Raw genomic sequence first — 20,244 nt, forward strand, 5'->3', positions numbered from 1 at the left:
CTTCTAGTTTATTACTTTCTCTGATCTTCTCACCTGGCGTCCCCTTCCTTTTGGATTACAGGCTGATTTCTTGGCAAGTCATCATCACTGGTGGGTCTGTTACCCTCCTTGGCATGGATATCACAGCCTCTTCTGTGCTTCTGGGGTCTTATTTCTTAGCCAAAGACTCAGATTTGGATTTGGGATGCCTATTCCAATCACCAACCTACAGGAGTATCCATATTGGATCAGTCCAAATGGAATCACTCCTATTTGAACTGTCATGCCAGGCCACAATGTGATTGTTTGCTCTGAAACTTTTTCCCTCTTCTTCTCATTTTACATATCATGAGGGTAGTTTGATGGGAACAGAAGCTTTTATGCCAGAGAGGTAGCCTGAAAGCAGAGTTTTTGTCAAAAGAGAACTAAAAAATTAATCCAAAGAGAAAATGATATGGCCCTGGTAGCGCGGCTTTGGAAAGTCAGGGTTACAAGTTAGCGAACCAGTTTGAATTTGACTCTTCCTCCTGTAAGGTCCGATGGATCAGAAACCAAGAGATGCAGCTGATGTTTCTGAACCTTAGTTCACTTATCATTAATTTGATTGAGATTGAGAGTCAGGTTTAGAGATGGGAGGTCCTGGGGTTCAAATCCGCCTTGAGATACTTCTTAACAATGTGACCCTGGGCCAGTCACTTAACCCCCACTGCCTAGCCCTTACCACTCTTCTGCCTTGGAACAAGTATACAGTTTCTAAGACAGAAGGTAAGGATTTATTTTTTTTAATGAAGTTAGTCTAAATGACTTCCTTTCTCCCCACCCCTAATGATTTTCAAGGTTCATTTTTGTTACTTAGTTGTTTCAGTCATGGCTGACTCTTCATGAGCACACTGGGGTTTTCTTGGTAGAGATAGTGGAGTGGTTTACCATTTCCTTCTCCAGTTCATTTAACAGATGAGGAAACTGAGGCTAACAGGGGTAAATGATTTGTCCAAGGTCACACAAGTGTCTGAGGCCAGAGTTGTACTCGGGAAGATGAATCTGGTGCTCTAACTGCTGAGCCACCTAGCTGTCCTCCAAGGTCTATACCAGCTCTAAATATATGAGTCCATGTTTATCTAGAGCAGTGGTTCTCAACCTCTCAATTTGTAGCAATGAGAATACATAATGCATATCAGGTATTCACATTCTGAATCATAAACTGTAGCAAAATTACAGTTTTGAAGTAGCCACCAAAATAATTTTTTGGTTTGGGGTCACTGCAACATGAAGAACCGTATTGCGGGGTCACAGCATTAGAAAGGTTGAGAACCCCTGATCTAGAGTATATTAGCTTCTGTCTAAGACAGTGTTAACTTGGGGTCATCCCAGTTAAAAGGTAGACAGCTGTTGGGGAAGAAGACTGGGGCAGGCAGCTGCCCACAGCAGTTAGTGTGTCCACAAATTTCCTGACTGCTTAAAGAGCATCTCTGTGTTGCTTTGTTGCTGATAATCAAGCATGCTTAATATGGCAATCCAAGATCCAACCCTAGATGTTTGGAGTAAAATGAAGAGAAGAGAGCTTGAATGATTAACCAATGGCAATTGTCTGGAAGTGGGGTGAGAGATACTGGACTTAGAGTTAGGAAGACTTGGGTTTGAATTTCATCTTTGACACATCTTAAAGTAACCGTATATTCATAGACAAATTCTTAACTTTTATATGTATTGACTTCCCCAACTGTAAAGGAGCTAGTTGGCATAGTGAATAGAATACTGGGCTAGGAGTCACAAATTTACACCTTGAGTTCAAATCTGGCTTCAGATACTTATTAGCTCTTGGCCATGGGCAAGTCATTTCACCCTGTTTCCCTTAGTTTCCTAAAATGGGTTGAAGAAGGAAATGGCAAACCATTCCAGTGTCTTTGCCAAGGAAACCCCAAGTGGAGTCACAAAAAATTGAATATTACTGAAAATGACTGAACAACAACAAAATAATCTGAATTACATCTGTATCTACTCTTCAACTTGGTTCACGCAGATGGGAGGTGTTTGATTCCTGGTGATGCTCTGGGCTGCTATACCTGGTAAAGGAGGACAATGGAGCTGGAGAATATAGATAGGAGCCTTCTCCAGTTTCCATTTTTCAGAACTAGTTCATCTTTTTTCATCAACTGTACATATTTGCATCAAATCCCTGTGGGTTAGGGAGGCTTTCCAAGATGAAGGACAATTGAGAGACATTAGAGAGTTAATTCTGTATCAGCAAATTAAATTTATAATCAGGCAACAACCAGAGAATAATGAATGACCAAATAAATTATCATAGCATTTTGGTAGCCCTTAGGAGAACTCCTGGACCTTGTCTTAGTGAATCTTTTCTCTTCCATGATCCCCCTCACTCACTATTACAGACTGATTCTTGGAAAGACTACAGCTTAGAACTGGCAAAGGCCTTTTGATTCTTCCCTCCTTGGCATGTGTGCCCATAGTCTTTTCCACAAAAATATGGACCAATTCCTTGACCCAAAGAATAATACTTCAAGTTCATGATACTTTGCTCTATCCGCTAACTAAGTGCAGCAGCAGGAGATTCTGGCCAACCCCTTCCAGCTGACGACAAAGTGAGAGTGTCCTTGCTTGCACTATAGTGTGTCTGAGTCCTCCACAGTCATTTGAAACAATTGGTTGCTAGATTTTTTTTAGCTCTCTGATGGCAGGCTCTTTTTTTTTCATATCTTTTGTGCCTAGGATAGTATCCTGTATATGGTAATCTCTTAATTTTTTTAATTTTTTCAAATTTATTTACTTATTTAGTGCCATGCCCATCAAACTACCAAAAAACTTTTTAACTGAATTAGAAAAAAAACATAACAAAATTCATTTGGAAGAACAAAAGATCAAGAATATCCAGGGAAATAATGAAAAAAATGTGAAGAAAGGGGGCCTAGTAGTACCAGATCTCAAACTCTACTATAAAGCAGTGGTCATCAAAACAATATAGTACTAGCTAAGAGACAGAAAGGAGGATCAGTGGAATAGACTTGGGGTAAATGACCTCAGCAAGACAGTCTATGATAAATCCAAAGATCTCAGCTTTTGGGACAAAAATCCACTATTTGACAAAAACTGCTGGGAAAATTGGAAGACAGTGTGGAAGAGATTGAGTTTGGATCAATATCTCACACCCTACACCAAGATAAACTCGGAATTGGTGAATGACTTTAATATGAAGAAGGAAACTATAAGTAAATTAGGTGAACACAGAATAGTATATGTGTCAGATCTTTGGGAAAGGAAAGATTTTAATACCAAGCAAGAGTTAGAAAAAGTTAAAAAATATAAAATAAATAATTTTGATTACATTAAATTAAAAAGGTTTTGTTCAAACAAAATCAATGCAACCACAATTAGAAGGGAAGCAACAAATTGGGAGAAAAATCTTCATAACAAAAACCTCCGAAAAAGGTCTAATGACTCAGATTTATAAAGAGCTAAATCAATTGTACAAAAAAAAAATCAAGCCATTCCCCAATTGATAAATAGGCAAGGGACATGAATAGGCAATTTTCAGATAAAGAAATCAAAACTATTAATAAGCACATGAAAAAGTGTTCTAAGTCTCTTATAATCAGAGAGATGCAAATCAAAACAACTCTGAGGTATCACCTCACACCTAGAAGATTGGCTAACATGACAGCAGAGAAAAGTAATGAATGTTGGAGGGGATGTAGCAAAGTTGGGACATTAATGTATTGCTGGTGGAGTTGTGAATTGATCCAATCATTCTGGAGGGCAATTTGGAACTATGTCTAAAGGGCACTAAAAGACTGTCTGCCCTTTGACCCAGCCATAGTAACTCTGGGTTTATACCCCAAAGAGATAATAAAGAAAAGGACTTGTACAAGAATATTCATAGCTGTGCTCTTTGTGGTGGCAAAAAAATGGAAAATGAGGGGATGTCCTTCAATTGGGGAATGGCTGAACAAATTGTGGTATCTGTTGGTGATGGAATACTATTGTGCTCAAAGGAATAATGAACTGGAGGAATTCCATGGGAACTGGAACAACCTCCAGAGTTGTTGATGCAGAGTGAAAGGAACAGAACCAGGAGAACATTATACACAGAGACTGATACACTGTGGTACAATTGAATGTAATGGACTTCTCTACTAGCAGCCATGCAATGATCCAGGACAATTCTGAGGGTCTTGTGAGAAAGAACACTATCTACATTTAGAGGAAGAGCTGTAGGAGTAGAAACACAAAAGAAAAACAACTGCTTGATTGCATGGGTCAAGGGGATATGGCTGGGGATATAGACATTAAATGAATATCCTAGTGCAAACATCAACAACGTGGAAATAGGTTTTGATCAAAGACACAGTGGAATTGCATGTTGGCTACAGGAGGGGGTGGAGGTAAGGTAGGAAGGAACATGATTCTTATAACAATATGGAAAATGTTCTAAATTGACCAATTAAATAAAATATAAAAAATTTAAAAATATATTTTTCCATGGTTACATGATTTATGACCCCCCCTTCCCTCCTCACCCCCAGAGCCAACAAGTAATTCAACTGGGTTATACAAATGTTAGTACTTGGTACCTAATTCCATATTATTAATTTTATTTTTATTTTTAAAATATTGATAGTCTCTTAATAAATGACAGTTCAAGGATTGTATGAATGAATGAATGGCCTTACATACTCATAAAGTAGGCAGCTGTTTCTGTGGTGTAATATCAAGGATGCTATAAAAGCCCTGATGTCCCTCAAAAGTACAGGATATTGCCTGAAATCTCAAAGTTTTTTACCTAATGATTTTTTAAAGTGTTAAATGAAAATTAAGACCCAAAGAGATCTTAATAGGCTGGGCAAGTCTTGGCCATTATCAGTGAAAAGAAATCTTTTTACCATTACCATTTACCAAAGGAGATTTAAAATCTCCTTTCTACTATCACATTTAAAAACTTCTTTGAAGTTCACTGAATCCAGGCATATTATTTTAGCAAAAATTTGTGGCTCTCAGGAAAATCTTATGCAATTCAAGTTGTTTTTCATTGTGATGCTTTTACTTCTTAGCTGTTTGTAAAATCTCATAGTTGTCTTGAAACTTGACAATTATTTTAATATTAGTTGAATTGGGGGTTCATTCCTATTGACACCTTGGGAAATAATCAACCTCTAATTGGTCTCTTTTGCCCCAATATTTCTGGGAAATTTTTTTGTATGATTTAACAGAAGTAATAAATATATTTCTTCTGTGCAGTTTTTGGGAAGCCAAATAATTTTATAATTTTGTCTCTTTATTCTGTTTTCTAGACCAATCTTTTTCATTTATATAGATTCCAATTCATTTAAGCTGTGTCATTTCCTGGGGACATTTTTCATTTGCTCCCTCCATTGTTTCCATCATACATTTAGACCTTTAATAAAATAGTCATTCTCTAAATAGATTTAATTTTTTTTTCAGAAATATGTTTAAATGGTGGAGATTCATCAATGTATTATTTTGAGCTTTCTTGGTTATGCTCAGTTTTTTAATCTAATATTTTTACTCATTCTCTCTCCCCTTTAATTTATTCAGTGTGCCTATTCATTTTGTCATTCCTTGAGAAAATTCTAGTTTTGTCAGTAGTCTTTCTGTTGGCATTTGATTACAATTTTCTGACATTTTCTTCCCTTCTTTTCATTCTACCAAAGCTCTTCATTTCCTTAAGTGAAATTCTTCTTGAAAATAATTTTCTTATGAGAATCTCTAATAATTTTCTTCTTGGTTTGGGGTGGTGATAAATATTTACTATTGTTCCTGAAGAATTATCTATCTGTAAGAGGCAAAATACTATAGTAGAAAGAGTCTTAGAAAAGAGAGACCTGGTTAAAATATTGTCTCTTTTTGTTACTAACTGTGGAAGCATATTGAGTGATTTACTTATTTTCCGTGAATATCATTTTCTTCATCTTTAAAATGGGAATGAGAACATTTGTATGTTATTGTCTATAGGATAAGCAACTTTATGGGGTTGTTCTGAAGATTAAATGAGATCCAAAACACACTGTACATTTAAAAAATATATAAGTGTAAGACACTATTTCTCCTCTTGCAACTTCTCAACTCTTTATCTCCCCAGAATTACTGATTTATTTTTATATTTTAAATTAATTAAATTTAAATTCATAAAGGTGAATTTTCCTGATTCCAAGTCCAGAGCTCTATCCACTGCACCACTTTGATCTGAATAGGTTTTTTTTTTTTTTTTAGAAAAATGCCTCTTCTCAGACAAGAATGAACTCTAGAAGGGTTCTGGTGGTAATTGGTAGGTAGGAGACAGGAAACACACACAGTGAAGATCCTCAGGCTCCAATGACAAATTTCTCCATTAATCAAACACTTATTAAATACCTATATTTGCAAGTCATGCAATCTTCATCATCCAAGTAAAGTTTTTTTTTTTTTGTATTGTAGGTTCTTACATTGAAACATGTGGGCAATGGCACAAAACAAATGATATTAATTAACCCTCTTTCAGTCAATTTCAAGACCTATATCCAGAATGTGGAACAAGCTGTAAAATCCTTCAAAAGGTAAGAGTTTCTGCTGCCCATTCTGTGGGACTGAGGACTCAGGTTTCCTAGGTAAAATAGTATTGTCCTTCAAGTAATCCACTCCACCAGGGAGATTTGGATCCATACCCTGACCCCCACCAAAAACAACCTGACTTCCCTTTTCTAGGATACAAAGATTCTTTGTTTGATGCTTCTATGGGCTCAGGGGAATTTTCCAGCAAGCAGAATTGATTTCATCGCTCATTTACCTAAAATTAAGTGATCAATAATGTGTTGGGCAAGGATGACAATATATCAAGGGGCATGTATAGTCATATACTCAAATATATTCTTTTAAAAGTCTCTGGCAGAAAGGTGATTGAGGTGATGATTAAGTTAAATGTAATTGTAGGCTTTTTCCTCTTGAATTAGGTCAGTGTCAATACTCTGTCAGGAAGATTGATCTTAATTGGCTGGTAAACCACTCATTTCTAGTGTAGAGACTCAGTTGGTATTTATTTTACACTAATAATTATTAGGATTTTAAAAAGGGTTTCTTTGATGTTTTCTGTCTTCACAAGACTGTTTCCCTATAGTTACCTCTGTCACCAAATTCTCCATTATAACAACATTCTCAGTTAAATTGTTTTCATGTATATATATTTTTGGTCCTTGTGGATAGAATTCCCCTGATTCTGTTTATTAAATCTTATATCAGTTCATATGTCTTCTTGCATTTCTCTGAATTCCTCATAATACTCTTACAATTTCTTATGGTGACTGAATGAATTTTTTAAAGTATTTAGTGGAACAGCTAGGTGGCTCAGTGAAGAAGGAGCCAGATCTGGAGATGGGAGGTCTTGCTTTTAAATCTGGTCTCAGACACTGCCTAGCTGTGTGACCCTGGGCAAGTCACTTAATCCCCATTGCCTAGTCCTTATTATTCTGCCTTGGAGCTAATACATAGTATTGATTCTAAGATGAAAGACAAGGATTGACATATATTACATATAATAAGTAAATAAAAATAATTTGTAATATGCATAAACATATCATTTAATTATATACATTATAATACATATACAATACATATAGTAAGCTTTTATTATTCATCAAGTATTATGCTAAGCTCTGGGTTACAAATACAAAAATAAACAGTCCCTGCCCTCAAAGATTAGTCATTCTTTTTTTTTAAAACCTGGTCATCTTGTTTGATTCTTTTTTTCTCTCTAAATTTATTTATTTATTTATTTATTTAATTTAGAATATTTTTCCATGGTTACATGATTCTCCTTCCTCCCTTCCCCCTCCTATAGCTGATGCATGATTCCTCTAGGTTTTACATGTGCCATTGATCAAGATCCATTTCCATACCATTGATATTTGCACTAGGGTGATCATTTTAGAGTCCACATTCCCAATCATATCCCCATCAACCCATGTGATCAAGCAGTTGTTTTTCTTCTGCATTTCTACTCCCACAGCTCTTTCTCCGGAAGTGGATAGTGTTCTTTCTCATGAGTCCCTCAGAATTGTCCTGGATCATTGCATTGCTGCTAGTAGAGAAGTCTATTATATTTGATTGTGTCACAGTGTATCAGTCTCTGTGTATAATGTTCTCCTGGTTCTTCTCCTCTCACTCTGCATCAATTCCTGGAGGTCATTCCAGTTCACATGGAATTCCTCCACTTTATTATTCCTTTGAGCACAATAGTATTCCATCACCAACATATACCACAATTTGTTCAGCCATTCCCCAATTGAAGGGCATCCCCTCATTTGCCAATTTTTTGCCACCACAAACATCACAGATATAAATTTTTTGTACAAGTATTTTCCCCTATTATCTCTTTGGGGTACAAACCCAGTGGTACAGCTGGATCAAAGGACAGGCAGTCTTTTAAAGCCCTTTGGGCAAAGTTCCAAAATGGTTGGAAAAGATTGGCCATTCTGATGGTGATGACTAGGGAAGAATATTTTGGTTTAGAAAGTTATAATAGGATCAACAGAGGAATTGAGACTAACTTTCTTTCCAATAGAAATAATACTGTTGGTTTTATAATGGTTTACAGAAGATATGGAGAGTTATGGGCAAGAGGTGTGGGAGGAAGATATTTACATGAAATGTGACATGGCAACTAGCAAGTTGTCCAGGGTAAATTGTGAAATATAACATAGTAGTGTAATAATATTCCATTACACTCACATACTAAAACATATTTGTAAATTCACCAATCAATGGGGACCCACTTGGCTTCCAGGTTTGTTTGTTTTTGTTTTTGTTTTTTTTTTTGCTACCACTAAAATTCTAGCACCTAACTGGAAATTTAATGTCTTTTACGTGCAAACATGGAAAGCCTCCCTAAACTAGATCTTTCCCAACCTAGAAGGCTAAAGAAGCATCTTCAAAGTTCTCATGGTTCTGCTGCTAAAAAGCTCTTTGACCTTAGTTGAGTCAGTTAACCTGACTGAGCCTCAGTTTCTTCATTTGCTCCTCTTGCCTTCTGAGGGTTTTTCTGAGAACAAGGTGAGATTAAGACCTAGGTTCACTTTGAAAAGTTAAAAGTACTATACTATAACACATTGAACACGTGCTATACCTAGCCCCAAGCCAGGTTTTGTAGACTACAAAAGAGGGATTTGTCCACAAAGAATTTATGATCCAATAAGAAGATAAGGAAGAAGCATGAAGCAATAAAGCAAATGTAAATTAGACAATCAATTTTTTTCAAGAAAGTTCAAAGCATTTAAAAAGCAGTATATAATTACATCTTCTGCTATCTGCGAAAAGAGGAGAGCATATTTTGTTACATCATTATCTCCACCTTTGAGAGAGAGACCCAGGTGGAAGGCAGTATACTAGAGTGGAAAAAAGCATTGACTCTTAGAGTCAGTTCCAGTCAACTGGGTGACCTCTGACAGGTGACTGGTCCACAGTTTCCTCTTCCATCAAATGGAAGTGGCTCCCTGGCCAACCCTAAGATTCTGTGACTATGGGTTAAAAAAAAATTTAAGTGGCTTGTTCGAGTTACAAAGCCGATATGTAGGGATCACACAGGACATATTCTAATCAAAGAAATTCCCAATGAGCTAGAACAGTTTGTCTGATTATTTGATTTTTTCAGCCTCACTGGAATGTTGAACTTAGTATAGAATGAGTTGGGATAGCTCAGTAGAAAGTCTCTCAAGATTTATACTATGCTAATACATCTTAAGGTCTCACCAAACCACTTCCTCACTTTGGGGGAGAGAAGCTTGGTTTTCTTTCTTGTATCTTACTTATTTTCCCTCTTTCTTAATAATTGTTTGGGAGGACATGGAGGACAAACTCTTAAAAGCACTAATGCAGACATGAGTCTATAGAGCACTTTGTATCTCAGAGTGCTGGTGGTGAATGCAAACTCCAGACTCAGTCAACTAGGAGAAATCTGAATTTTCCTCTGCCTCCCAAAAGTGTTCATGGGAATATCTAGGAACTATGCATTATGGCTCTTCCTGGTACTCTTAGTTTTATGTCTTAGAGAAGGAGTACTACAAACTTCCCAAATATCCATGTTGTTTTTGTTCAGTTTTCAGGCCTGTCTGACTCTCTGTGACCCCATTGGGGGTTTTATTGGAAGATATTAGGGTGGGTTGCCACTTCCTTTGCCAGCTCATATGACAGTTGAGAAAACTGAGGAAAACAAAGTTGAGTGACTTACCCAGGGTCACATAGCTAGTATCTGGGGTGAGATTTGAACTCATAAAGTTGAGTCTTCTTTATTCCAACCCAGTGCTCAATCTACTTTGCCACCTAACTACCTCTCTTCCAAACTACAATGGATATGTAAGTCTGAGGGAGTTATTGCATTCATCCTAGAGGAAAGAGGGAATCAGAAGACTTTCCAGGAATTTCTTAAAATTCAACCCCACATTCAGCTCCCTTCAGGGGAGGGTTTAAATTGTGGGGTTATCCTGAATCTAGAGGACATTGAAACCTTAGTAGAAAGTAGAAATCACTAGATAGGAAAAAGAATTGTGTTGCTTGTTTATGAATTATTTCAAGTCCATTATATTTTTTGCATTTGTTTATAGGGTTTTGTGCATTATTTAGTGGGGTAAAAAAAGTTGGTTACCACCAATATTTGCAAAGCTACTTTGAAGGCTTGTCCTGAAGATGAGGACAACTGTTACCTATGTTTGTGGAGATAATATGTAACACGTATTGGTGTTTGGAGATTTTGCCATCATAAATTCTGATAAAACCGAGACACAAAGATACAGTCTTTATGTGTTCAGAGTTTATGCAATGAGCCAGAGGTTACAAATAAATAATAGAATCTAGAATAAAACCTGTATCATATAATTCTAGTCTAGAAAAATATCCAAATTATTGTTAATATTATTAAGAAATAAAACCCCTGACAGGCAAGGTGGCTCAGTGCATTGAGAGCCAGGCATAGAGAAGGGAAGTCCTGGGTTCAAATGTAACCTCAGATACTTTCTAGGTGTGTGACCCTGGTCAAGTCACTTAACCCCCATTGCCTAGCCCTTATTGCTCTTCTGCCTTGGAACCAATACATAATATTGATTCTAAGATGGAAGGTAAGAGTTTAAAAAAAATAAAAATTAATAAATCTCCCTCTATTTCTTTTGGGGAAAGTTTGTTTTTAATTTTTAAGTGTGGATTTTTTCCTTCAGTTTTTAAAGAATGTGTAAAATATGAAAACTATTTTTTAAACACACATCTTATTCCAGGATAATGCTTTTAAAAAAAAAATCAGACAAAAGCAAATCCTGAGCCCCCAAACATTGTTTTGTTCTAACCTTCAAGCTCTTGCTGCTTTGTTCTTCAGTCATTATTTAGTTATGCCAATTCTTTGTGATCCCATTTGGAGTCCCATTTTCTTGACAAAGATACTGGAATAATCTGCCATTTCTTTCTCCAGCTTATTTAAAGATGAGGAAACAGGCAAACAGGGTTAAATGACTTGTCCAGAGTCACTCAGCTAATAAGTATGTGAGACCAGATGTGAACTCAGGTCTTTCTGACTCTAGACTCCATCTACTGTACCACCTAGCTGCCATTACTACTAATATTTGTATTTTTATACTTTTATTGTTTTTAATCATGGTCATAATTAAGATAGGACTATCTAAAGACCCTTAACATTAATCAAAGGTACATTATAAACCGATTATTCTATTCATCAAATATCCATACCCTATGCACCTACTATTTGCAAGGCACTGTGGGGACAGAGAATTCTTAAGACGTGATATTTGCCCTCATAGATTCTATATCCTAGTAGAGGAGAAAAGACCTAAGCTTGAATAATTATAATAGAAAATAAGATCTAAACAGGAAACAAGAGAGATACTGTGTTAAGGAAATTCCAAGAGAAGGATTACTTCAGGCATTTCATTGCCTGTATATTCAAAGGATAATAGAAAATTAAGACATTTATTTGGATAATTTCTACAAGATATCTTTCACTTGAAATACCCTCAAGGGAAAGGATTTTGTCTCATTTAAATTTCATCTCTTTCCTAGTGCCTAACACAGTACTGTGCACACTAAAGTAATTCAATAAATGTTGGTTGGATTGAATTAAATGAAGTACTCTGTGGGTTTTGTCAGAACCTTTATGGATGTTGTCAGGGTAGGGTTAATTCTTGGGTCATCTTTAAATCTAGGTAAGAAATACACGTTCTTATTTATATTTCTTATATATTCATATAATATTTATCTAACATATCTAAAACATAAACTTATGTAACTGAATTCATAAAAAACAAGATTTATTGTTAAAGCATATAAGTTGTAAATTTTAAAAACAGACACTTATTTCTACTGCTGTGTTTGCAAATCCATGCTCTCGGTAATTGAATTTGCAGGAATGGTAGTTCAGTCTTCTGGAAGATGATCAGTCACAAATGTGCTTTACTGAATCTGAAAAGAGGGTAATTTTTGGCATGAGTAGGTCTGAGGATTAGAGGAAGTTGCACTATTAATGTTGATGGAAAGTCCTCTTTCAAATGCCATTTTTATAAAACTAGAAGCAAAAATAACTGATGGTGGCAATATTGCAGAATCATGAAATTTGAGAATGTCTCATGACTCACGCAGTTTAGCTCCATCATTTTACAGATGAAGAAAGTGAGGCACAGCTAAATCACTTGTCTATGATTATATGATCAGTCTCATAGAGTGTTAGAGTTGTAAGTGACCTCAGAAGTCTTTTCTTATGACTGTTGTATAGAGAAAATATGATTGCTAAGTGGCATATGGCTAGAGTGTGAGACCTTTCAGTCAGGAAGGCCTGAGTTCAAATTTGGCTTCAGACACTTACTAGCAGTGTGACTCTGGACAAGTGACTTAACCCTGCTTGCCTCCATTTCACTTCTGGCAAAAAAAAAAACAGGAGAAGGAAATAGGCAACCATTCCAGTATCTTTTGCTGAGAAAACCTCAAATGCAATCATGTAGAGTTGCATAAGACTGAAAAATGACTGAACACCAATAATAATGGAAACAATGCCTGATTTTATTCAGGGGCCCTGGGTTTGAAGTCTGTCTCTGCTATCATTATGGCCAAGAACAAGTTATTTAAGCTAGCTGAGCCTCAGTTTACCAATCAGTAAACTAAAAGGGCTTAGATTAGAGGATCTCTTTCCCCCATTCTGTTGCCCTCCCTCCTGTCCCTCTTCATCCTCTGAGAAAGAACTGCATTTGGAAAGGGGCAGACCCCACATGATACTCAATCCCTGCCTCTTCTAGGGGATACCTCATGCTCTCTGTCTTATTTTGGGGGTAGATCATCTCTTCTTACATTTTGTGCCCTTAAAAATCTCCCTGTCGATAAAGTCTTTGTCACCCTTAGAGGAAAAAAAAAGACAAAAACAAAAAACAAAAATGAGACAGAGGTTAAATTACTTACCCAGCTTTCTAACTCTAAAGCAATGAATCTTCTCAATTTACAGATGAGGAAACAAATGAAGTTACATTTACTAACAGATGTAGCCTACATTCAAAATTCCAGTCTTTTGATTCCTTGCCTGGTGGTCCTTTGACACTTCCATAGCTGCATCCTAATTAATAAGACACAGGACCAAAATCCACTTTCCATGGATGCAAAACCAGTGGTGCCCTTCTCATTATATAACACAGTTGTATATATATCCTTGAACTATATCAGGGAAGAAGAAAACTAAGAAAACAAGGTGATTGTTGTTGCTTGTCATGGAGTCATTACCATTTGGGATTTTCTTGGCAAAGGTACTGGAGTGATTTCCCATTTCCTTCTCTCATTTATTTTACAGATGAGGAAACTGAGGCAAACAGGGTTAACCAGGGACTTGCCTAGGGTCACAAATCTAGTAACTAGCTGAGACTGGATTTGAACTCATGGAGAATGAGTCTTTGTAGCAGTCCAGGCATGGTGGACAGCTTCAGTCTGCCTGTCTCCAGGCCTGGCACTATCCACTGTGCTACCTAGCTGCCAAAAAATAAGGTATTCCAAGAGAACATGTGTTCTTGGGAAGATAATCTTAAAGGACTAATCTGATCATGCTGAGGGTAGAAAAATAGAGCAAGTTAAAAGACTTCTGCATGCATTTTTATATTCTGAAGATATTTGTTCTAACAAAAGAAGAAACTTATGGGAATTTCTGTGGATCAAAGTCTTACATGAATTCTAATATACATACAATGATGGACCTGTTTGAGGAATTCTCAAAATAAAGAGAGAGTATATTCCAGGCATGGGGAATGACTTTTATAAATACATAGAGGAGGCAACTAGGTGACTTGGTGGATAGAGAGCCAGGTCTGGAAATGGAAGTCTTGAATTCAAATCTGGTCCCAGACACTTCCTAGTTGTGTGACCCTGGACAAGTCACTTAACCCCTTTTGCCTAGTCTTCCCCTCTCTTCTGCCTTAGGACCAATACACTGTATTGGTTCTAAGATTAAAGGTAAGTTTTTTTTTTTTAATCTGTACTAATTGACTTTTAGAGTAAGAAGAATTAAGAGTTAGGAGATTCCAAGGCTATCACCAACCTGGCCTAACTTCTTCTCCAGGGACGGGAGGAACTAGTTCTTAATGAGTTATTCTCTATCTTCTAAATATGACATCTTCTAAAAAGAGAGCATCCTTTGTAGCATAATATTGGAGTGGGAGTTTTTCCCTTCAGTCCTGTTACTAACTAGACTTTGGCATGAGTGAATCACTTCTTGTCTCTCTGCCTCATTTTTCTTAGAGTAAAAAAAATAAAAAAAGAAATGGAGCTAGAAAATCTCTAAGCCTCTGGACAACACTAACACTTCATGAGTCTGTCTCCACCACAGCTACCCTTTTTTGTCTTGATAGACCAAGTAGAAAGACAACTGTAGAGTTCCTCTTTTCTTGGGGAGAAAGAAAACACATCAAACTTCATTCTCCAGGAAGGTCCTCTTCTCTTATCTCTTCACGCTATGGAGGTTCCATGACTCTGGGAAGGTCTCATTGGCAGAATGCCAGCCCTGGCATGTCCTACCAAGAAGGAAAGCCTTAGAATATGAGCCCAGTGACAGACTATCTCTGTTTTCTGAACGCCTATATAGAAGACCCTATGGAAGTTCTGAGAAACTCATTACTAGCTTCATAGGACCAGAGGTTGAGAACCAAAAGGGAGATTAGAGGCCACCCAGTTCAAACCCTTCATTTTGGGGATTTGAAAACTGAGGTTTGGGAAGATGAAGTAACTGAGCCAAGGTCACACAGAGAATAAGGGACAAGGACAGGCTCCAGAGCACTGAAGTTTTTGGTACCCAAAGACTATCTACTATATGTAGAAGAATTGGGGTCTGTGTCCTTGGGGAAAAAGTGGTGTAAGATCAATAGCAAATATCCATCTGGTTCAACCTCTTTGCTGAAAACACAAGAAACTGAGGCCCAAGGAAATTAAATGACTTGCCCAATATCACACGAGTAGTAAATATCAGACATGAGATTCAAACTTAGGTCCTCTGACTAGAGCCAGTACTCCACACATTGATGAAATCAGATCCTTGAAGTTTTGAAGTAAGCCTTTTCAAGCATTTTCTTATCTACACCTTACCAAAAGCTCTTTTCTTAAAGAGATAAGATCCTTCCTAGTTGTGTGACCCTAGGCAAGTCATTTAATCTGTTTGCCTCAGTTTCCACTTCTATAAAAACAACTGGAGAAAGAAATTGCAAACCACTCCAGTATCTTTGGCAAAAAACCCAAATGGTGTCTCGGAGTCAGATACAACTGAAAAAAGGCTTTTATATAATTGAGTTTGGTGCTGAGTTCTCCCTCAACTTTGTTGAGAATCCAAAAACAATGTCCACAAATCCATTTATGATTTTGCCCAATTCCTGCTCTTGGATGGAAGATATTCTTATTGCGGGTAATTTCACACTTCAGTGACCAAGGCTGCTCAACCACTGTGCTCCCAGTCGTGAGCCCTCCCTGAAAGGGTGTTTCACTGTTTTGCCCTTGTAGCTCATTTATATCTGTAGCCCTGTGACCATTACCTTACACACTAAATACAATGCAAGATTGAATAAATTGTTGCTGGTTTTGTTTTTGAAAACAGGCGCTTAAATCTTCTCATTTGGAAAGCGTTTTCTGCAAAAGAAAGAAAGAAGTAAGTTATTAATATCACCTAATTACTTCCTAAGGCTATAATCAAAAAGCATTCTGTGGCATTATTAGACTGTTTGGCCTATAGATTTGCGTATTCACCTGGAAATAAATAAATTATAAAAGGGTGACAGTTAACTGTGAATTTGTGTGCATTAAGAACTCATTCAGGGGGCAGCTAGATGGCTTAGTGGATTGAGAGCCAGGCTCAGAGATAGAAGGTCCTGGGTTCAAATCTAGCCTCAGATACTTCCTAACTGTGTGACCCTAGGCAAGTCACTTAACCCCCATTCTTCTGAGTTGGAACCAATACACACTATTGATTCTAATACAAATAGTAAGGGTTTAAAAAAAAAAAAAGAACCCAGTCAGTTCTGAGTTGATTCCTAATTATTAGATGATGAATTCTTTTTTCTTGAAAGATATATAAATTCAGGCATTAGAGATTACATTGGGCAAAGAGGATATAAAGTATTAACCCTCAGCCTAATCTAGCTTAAGACACAGATGTTCCATATCATGGGCCTTCTGAAATAGAGGAGAATGTAAATGATAAAGGAAGTTCTCTTTCCATCCTCCTCAAGCCTTCTTTACTTCACCTCTGACACCTCCTTTACAAATGTTTTCAGGTAGCATTTTACTTCTTTATTCTGATAGAGAGCAATAGCTATTGGGAGGATGTCTGTTAAAATGTCAGCATTGATATGGCTCTGGATCAGCCGAGAGTCACAAAGCCAATTTACATTAGAGATAAGAATTTTCTAGCATCTAAATTGTCATATATTCTTCCCCTCCTCACAACAATACTTGAATTTCCACAGTGTTGCTTGGGTTAACTTGAAATATTGTTTTAGATCTCATTGTAGAGATAAATAAAATATCTCCATCCCTTTCTTCATCCTTCTCTTTCTTTCTCTGACCTCCCCTTTCTCTTTCTCTACTCTCTATTCCTTTTCTTGGCCATTCTTCCTTTTCCTTCTTTATCTCCACTATCATGAATGCATGGATACCCACTTCTGTCTTTCTGAAATAACAAAAAACTGGAGAGAGACAGAGAGACAGAGACAGACAAGAAGAAAGAGAGGAGAGAGAGAGAGACAGAATCAGAGAGAGACAGACAGAGAGAGGAGAGAGAGAGACATTTTTTTTTTGTTAAGCCCTTATGATGTGCCAAGGACTGGGGATACAGATGCCACCAGGCATGATAGTCTCTGCTCTCAAGAGCTTAGATACTAATGAGGGGATATATCACACAAATTGAAGCTGGAAAATGGAAGGGAGGCAAAAGAAATCTCACTATTAAGCACACTGGTTGGACAAGCCGTTGCACAGACTTAGTTTTCTTTTGAAAAGTTTTCTTTTTGTTCTTTGTGGGCCTCAACATGAAAATACATAGAACAGATGGAACATATGGGCTGCCAGAGGAAAAGAATGTGACTGCTTGTAATAAATCAGAAAAGAGCCTGGCTCTTTTTTGTAATGAAGCTACTGAATTTTTCTCCCTGTCACCTTGAGGCTTGAGGGTAGGAAGGTTCCCAGAACCCCTTGCTCTGTTCTTTTTAATTTTGCACCTTCAGAAAAGGGCATGGTCCAAACGTGTGGTTTAGTTTGTTGGGGAGGATAATTGGTTTATCAACATTTCTTCTATAGACTCTAAAGAATCTTGAGTAGATAAATGTCAATTAATGTGTGATTATAACTGCCAGCTAGCATGTGTTAAGTGCTTTGGTAGTTTTTTTTTAATGGGAAATTTTACTAAAATGCATCCAATTAACCATTTATTAAGGGCCCATGTGTGAGCTAGGCACTGACTTATCTCCATTGTGTGTTTATGTTATTTTTCCATTTAGGCTTAACCTACAGGAGCCAGTTCAATACTTGGAAAAAAAAGAGGCTATTCAAAAAGCCTTAGAAGAGGCAAACTTGCCTATTTCTTTCGAAGATATGTTGTTATTGGAAAATGAGATCCAAGCTGGGAATACCTATATCAAGCAGGCTGTGGAAATTCAGGAAGCAAGCAAGAAGGAGAACCCTCGTGGGGACCAGTTATCAGAGGTGATGTGTGGCTTCTGGAATCCAACCTTCTTTTAGAGTCCTCCTCCATTCATGTCTTCAGAGGCATTTCTTCTTGTTTGTATGAGAGCACGAAATATGGTCTTTGTTTTACAAAAATGAGCATAGATCTGGTCTGGGGAAGAGTTTGCTGAATCCCTACAACTGTAATGTGTAGTAGGTAAAATTGCAGCTCTGGCATTCTCTAATGTGGAAAAATGTGTCAAAACACTTGTTAATTATTCATTCTCAGCATGTTTAGGTCATTATAACTTTTTAAAAGAACATTTTCATATAAATTTGAAAAGGAATATCACTTGGTTTTTGCAAATGTTGGTAAGTCTTTTTGCAGTCATTTGGGGTTACCTTTTCTTAGAGTCCTGATTTAGGAGCTGGTTTGACAATTTTGACTAATCTTTCTTGCTCATCTTAGCTAATCAGTCATTAGCAGAGTTTTCATCTGCTTCTTCTAAGCAGACACACAGAGCCACCCTCTCTTTCACCTTGACTTTGGGATAAAATTCCTTTGAGCTATTTTAAGTCCCACCCACAAAACCTTTTGGGGTTTTTAGAAATTACTTTGAATTTCTCAAAGAGAAACATAAATCATTCTTCCTGCAATTCTTGGTTAACTAAAAATCTGTCTTCTGTGAATAGTAAGCTCACCTGAGGGGAGAGAGAGAGAGAGAGAGAGAGAGAGAGAGAGAGAGAGAGAGAGAGAGAGAGAGAGAGAGAGTAGGTAAAGTATTTTCTTTAGGTTCACAGTGATTTAATGATGGAAGTAAAAATAAAAAGGATATAGGAATTTCAACTACTTCCTTAAAATATCCTTTGCCTGCAAGAAAAATCTATCCTATATCATTAGCCATGATTTACAAATAAGAATCACTCACATTTATAGAGAACCTTAAGGTCTACAAATATTGTTTTATTTTGCCCCCAACAAGCCTAGAAAGTAATTGCTGTTTTTATTCCCATTTTACAGAAAATGAAACTAAGTTGATGAATTGTTGAATGCCTTTCCCCAGCATCACTTGGCTACTTGGTATCTGAGACTGAAATTGAATACTAGTCTTTCTTTTCTCTACATTCAACATTTAATTCTCTTTACGTTCAGACTTGGTTTAGCTAGCTAGGTGCTGCAGTGGATAAAACATTGGGCCTTCCCCCGTTCAAATCTGTGTGATCCTGAGCAAGTCACTTACCCGTTTGCCTCTGTTTCCTCATCAGTAAAACGAAATGGCAATCCATTCTAGTTACTTTTGCCATGAAAACCCCAAAAGGAGTCATGAAGAGACAGACACGACTGAAAGTGACTGAACAAGGCACAGTTACTGATGGTGAGCCGGTTTCATCTAGATTGGACTGGAGCAGGTCATTCCTGATTAATTCTGCCTAACATATCATCTAGAGGACGGCTCTTTACAATGTCCTACAGAATTCTAAATCATTTCAATGGTGTTTCTTACTGTTGCATTAGGGGAAAAAGAATTACAACCAACGCTGGAGAGCCTTTGAATTAAGGGTTAGTCCCTGAAGACTTATTGTTAACTTTCTCTGCTGCTCATGAGTTATTGATTGACTTAAAATTTCGTGCTATGGTGGGGGAGGGTTGGCGTGCGCTCGTGCGCACGCGCGTGTGTAAGTGCCTCTGTGTGTGTGCGTGTGTGTGCGTGTGCTCTGAATGCTATTTCTTAATGTTTTGTCTTCAAGGCAAAATGTAAGGAGTTTCCTCACAAACCAAATTCTCCATCTATTTATGTTCAGATGAAATGACTTTTCCCAGAAAGGTGCTTATCGTTTTCTTTCTGAATTGGTTTCATAGCGGGGTATTTCAGGACCTGCTAGCATTTGGGTGTCCCCTCTGCCCTACGAGGGGAAAGTCTTGTTTGTCAGAGGAAAACCATTCTCCTGAGAGCGCAGGAAAGATGGTGTAAAATTCACAAAGGCGACTGGGCAGTTGTCCAGGGGAATGGAGAGACCACAGAGACAGAAAGCCACTTTGAGGTGAAAGTAGCAGCTGCAGGAAACCTGATGCCTCCGCGCAGCTGTCCG

General features: G+C 37.3%; 1 protein-coding gene across 3 annotated transcripts in view; it reads left to right on the top strand.

Moving 5' to 3' along the window:
• The window catches only part of VWA3B (von Willebrand factor A domain containing 3B), a 282,451-nt gene that overhangs the window by 206,166 nt on the left and 56,041 nt on the right, over positions 1-20,244 (top strand). For all 3 annotated transcript variants that reach the window (XM_007501072.3, XM_016424839.2, XM_007501073.3), the window contains 3 exons: positions 6,430-6,548; positions 16,091-16,141; positions 17,988-18,192. In XM_007501072.3, coding sequence (XP_007501134.2) covers positions 6,430-6,548; positions 16,091-16,141; positions 17,988-18,192 — 375 coding nt within the window. The remainder of the gene's footprint in view (positions 1-6,429; positions 6,549-16,090; positions 16,142-17,987; positions 18,193-20,244) is intronic.

This window comes from Monodelphis domestica, chromosome 8 (assembly GCF_027887165.1).
Source record: "Monodelphis domestica isolate mMonDom1 chromosome 8, mMonDom1.pri, whole genome shotgun sequence".
Classification (NCBI taxonomy): Eukaryota; Metazoa; Chordata; class Mammalia; order Didelphimorphia; family Didelphidae; genus Monodelphis; species Monodelphis domestica.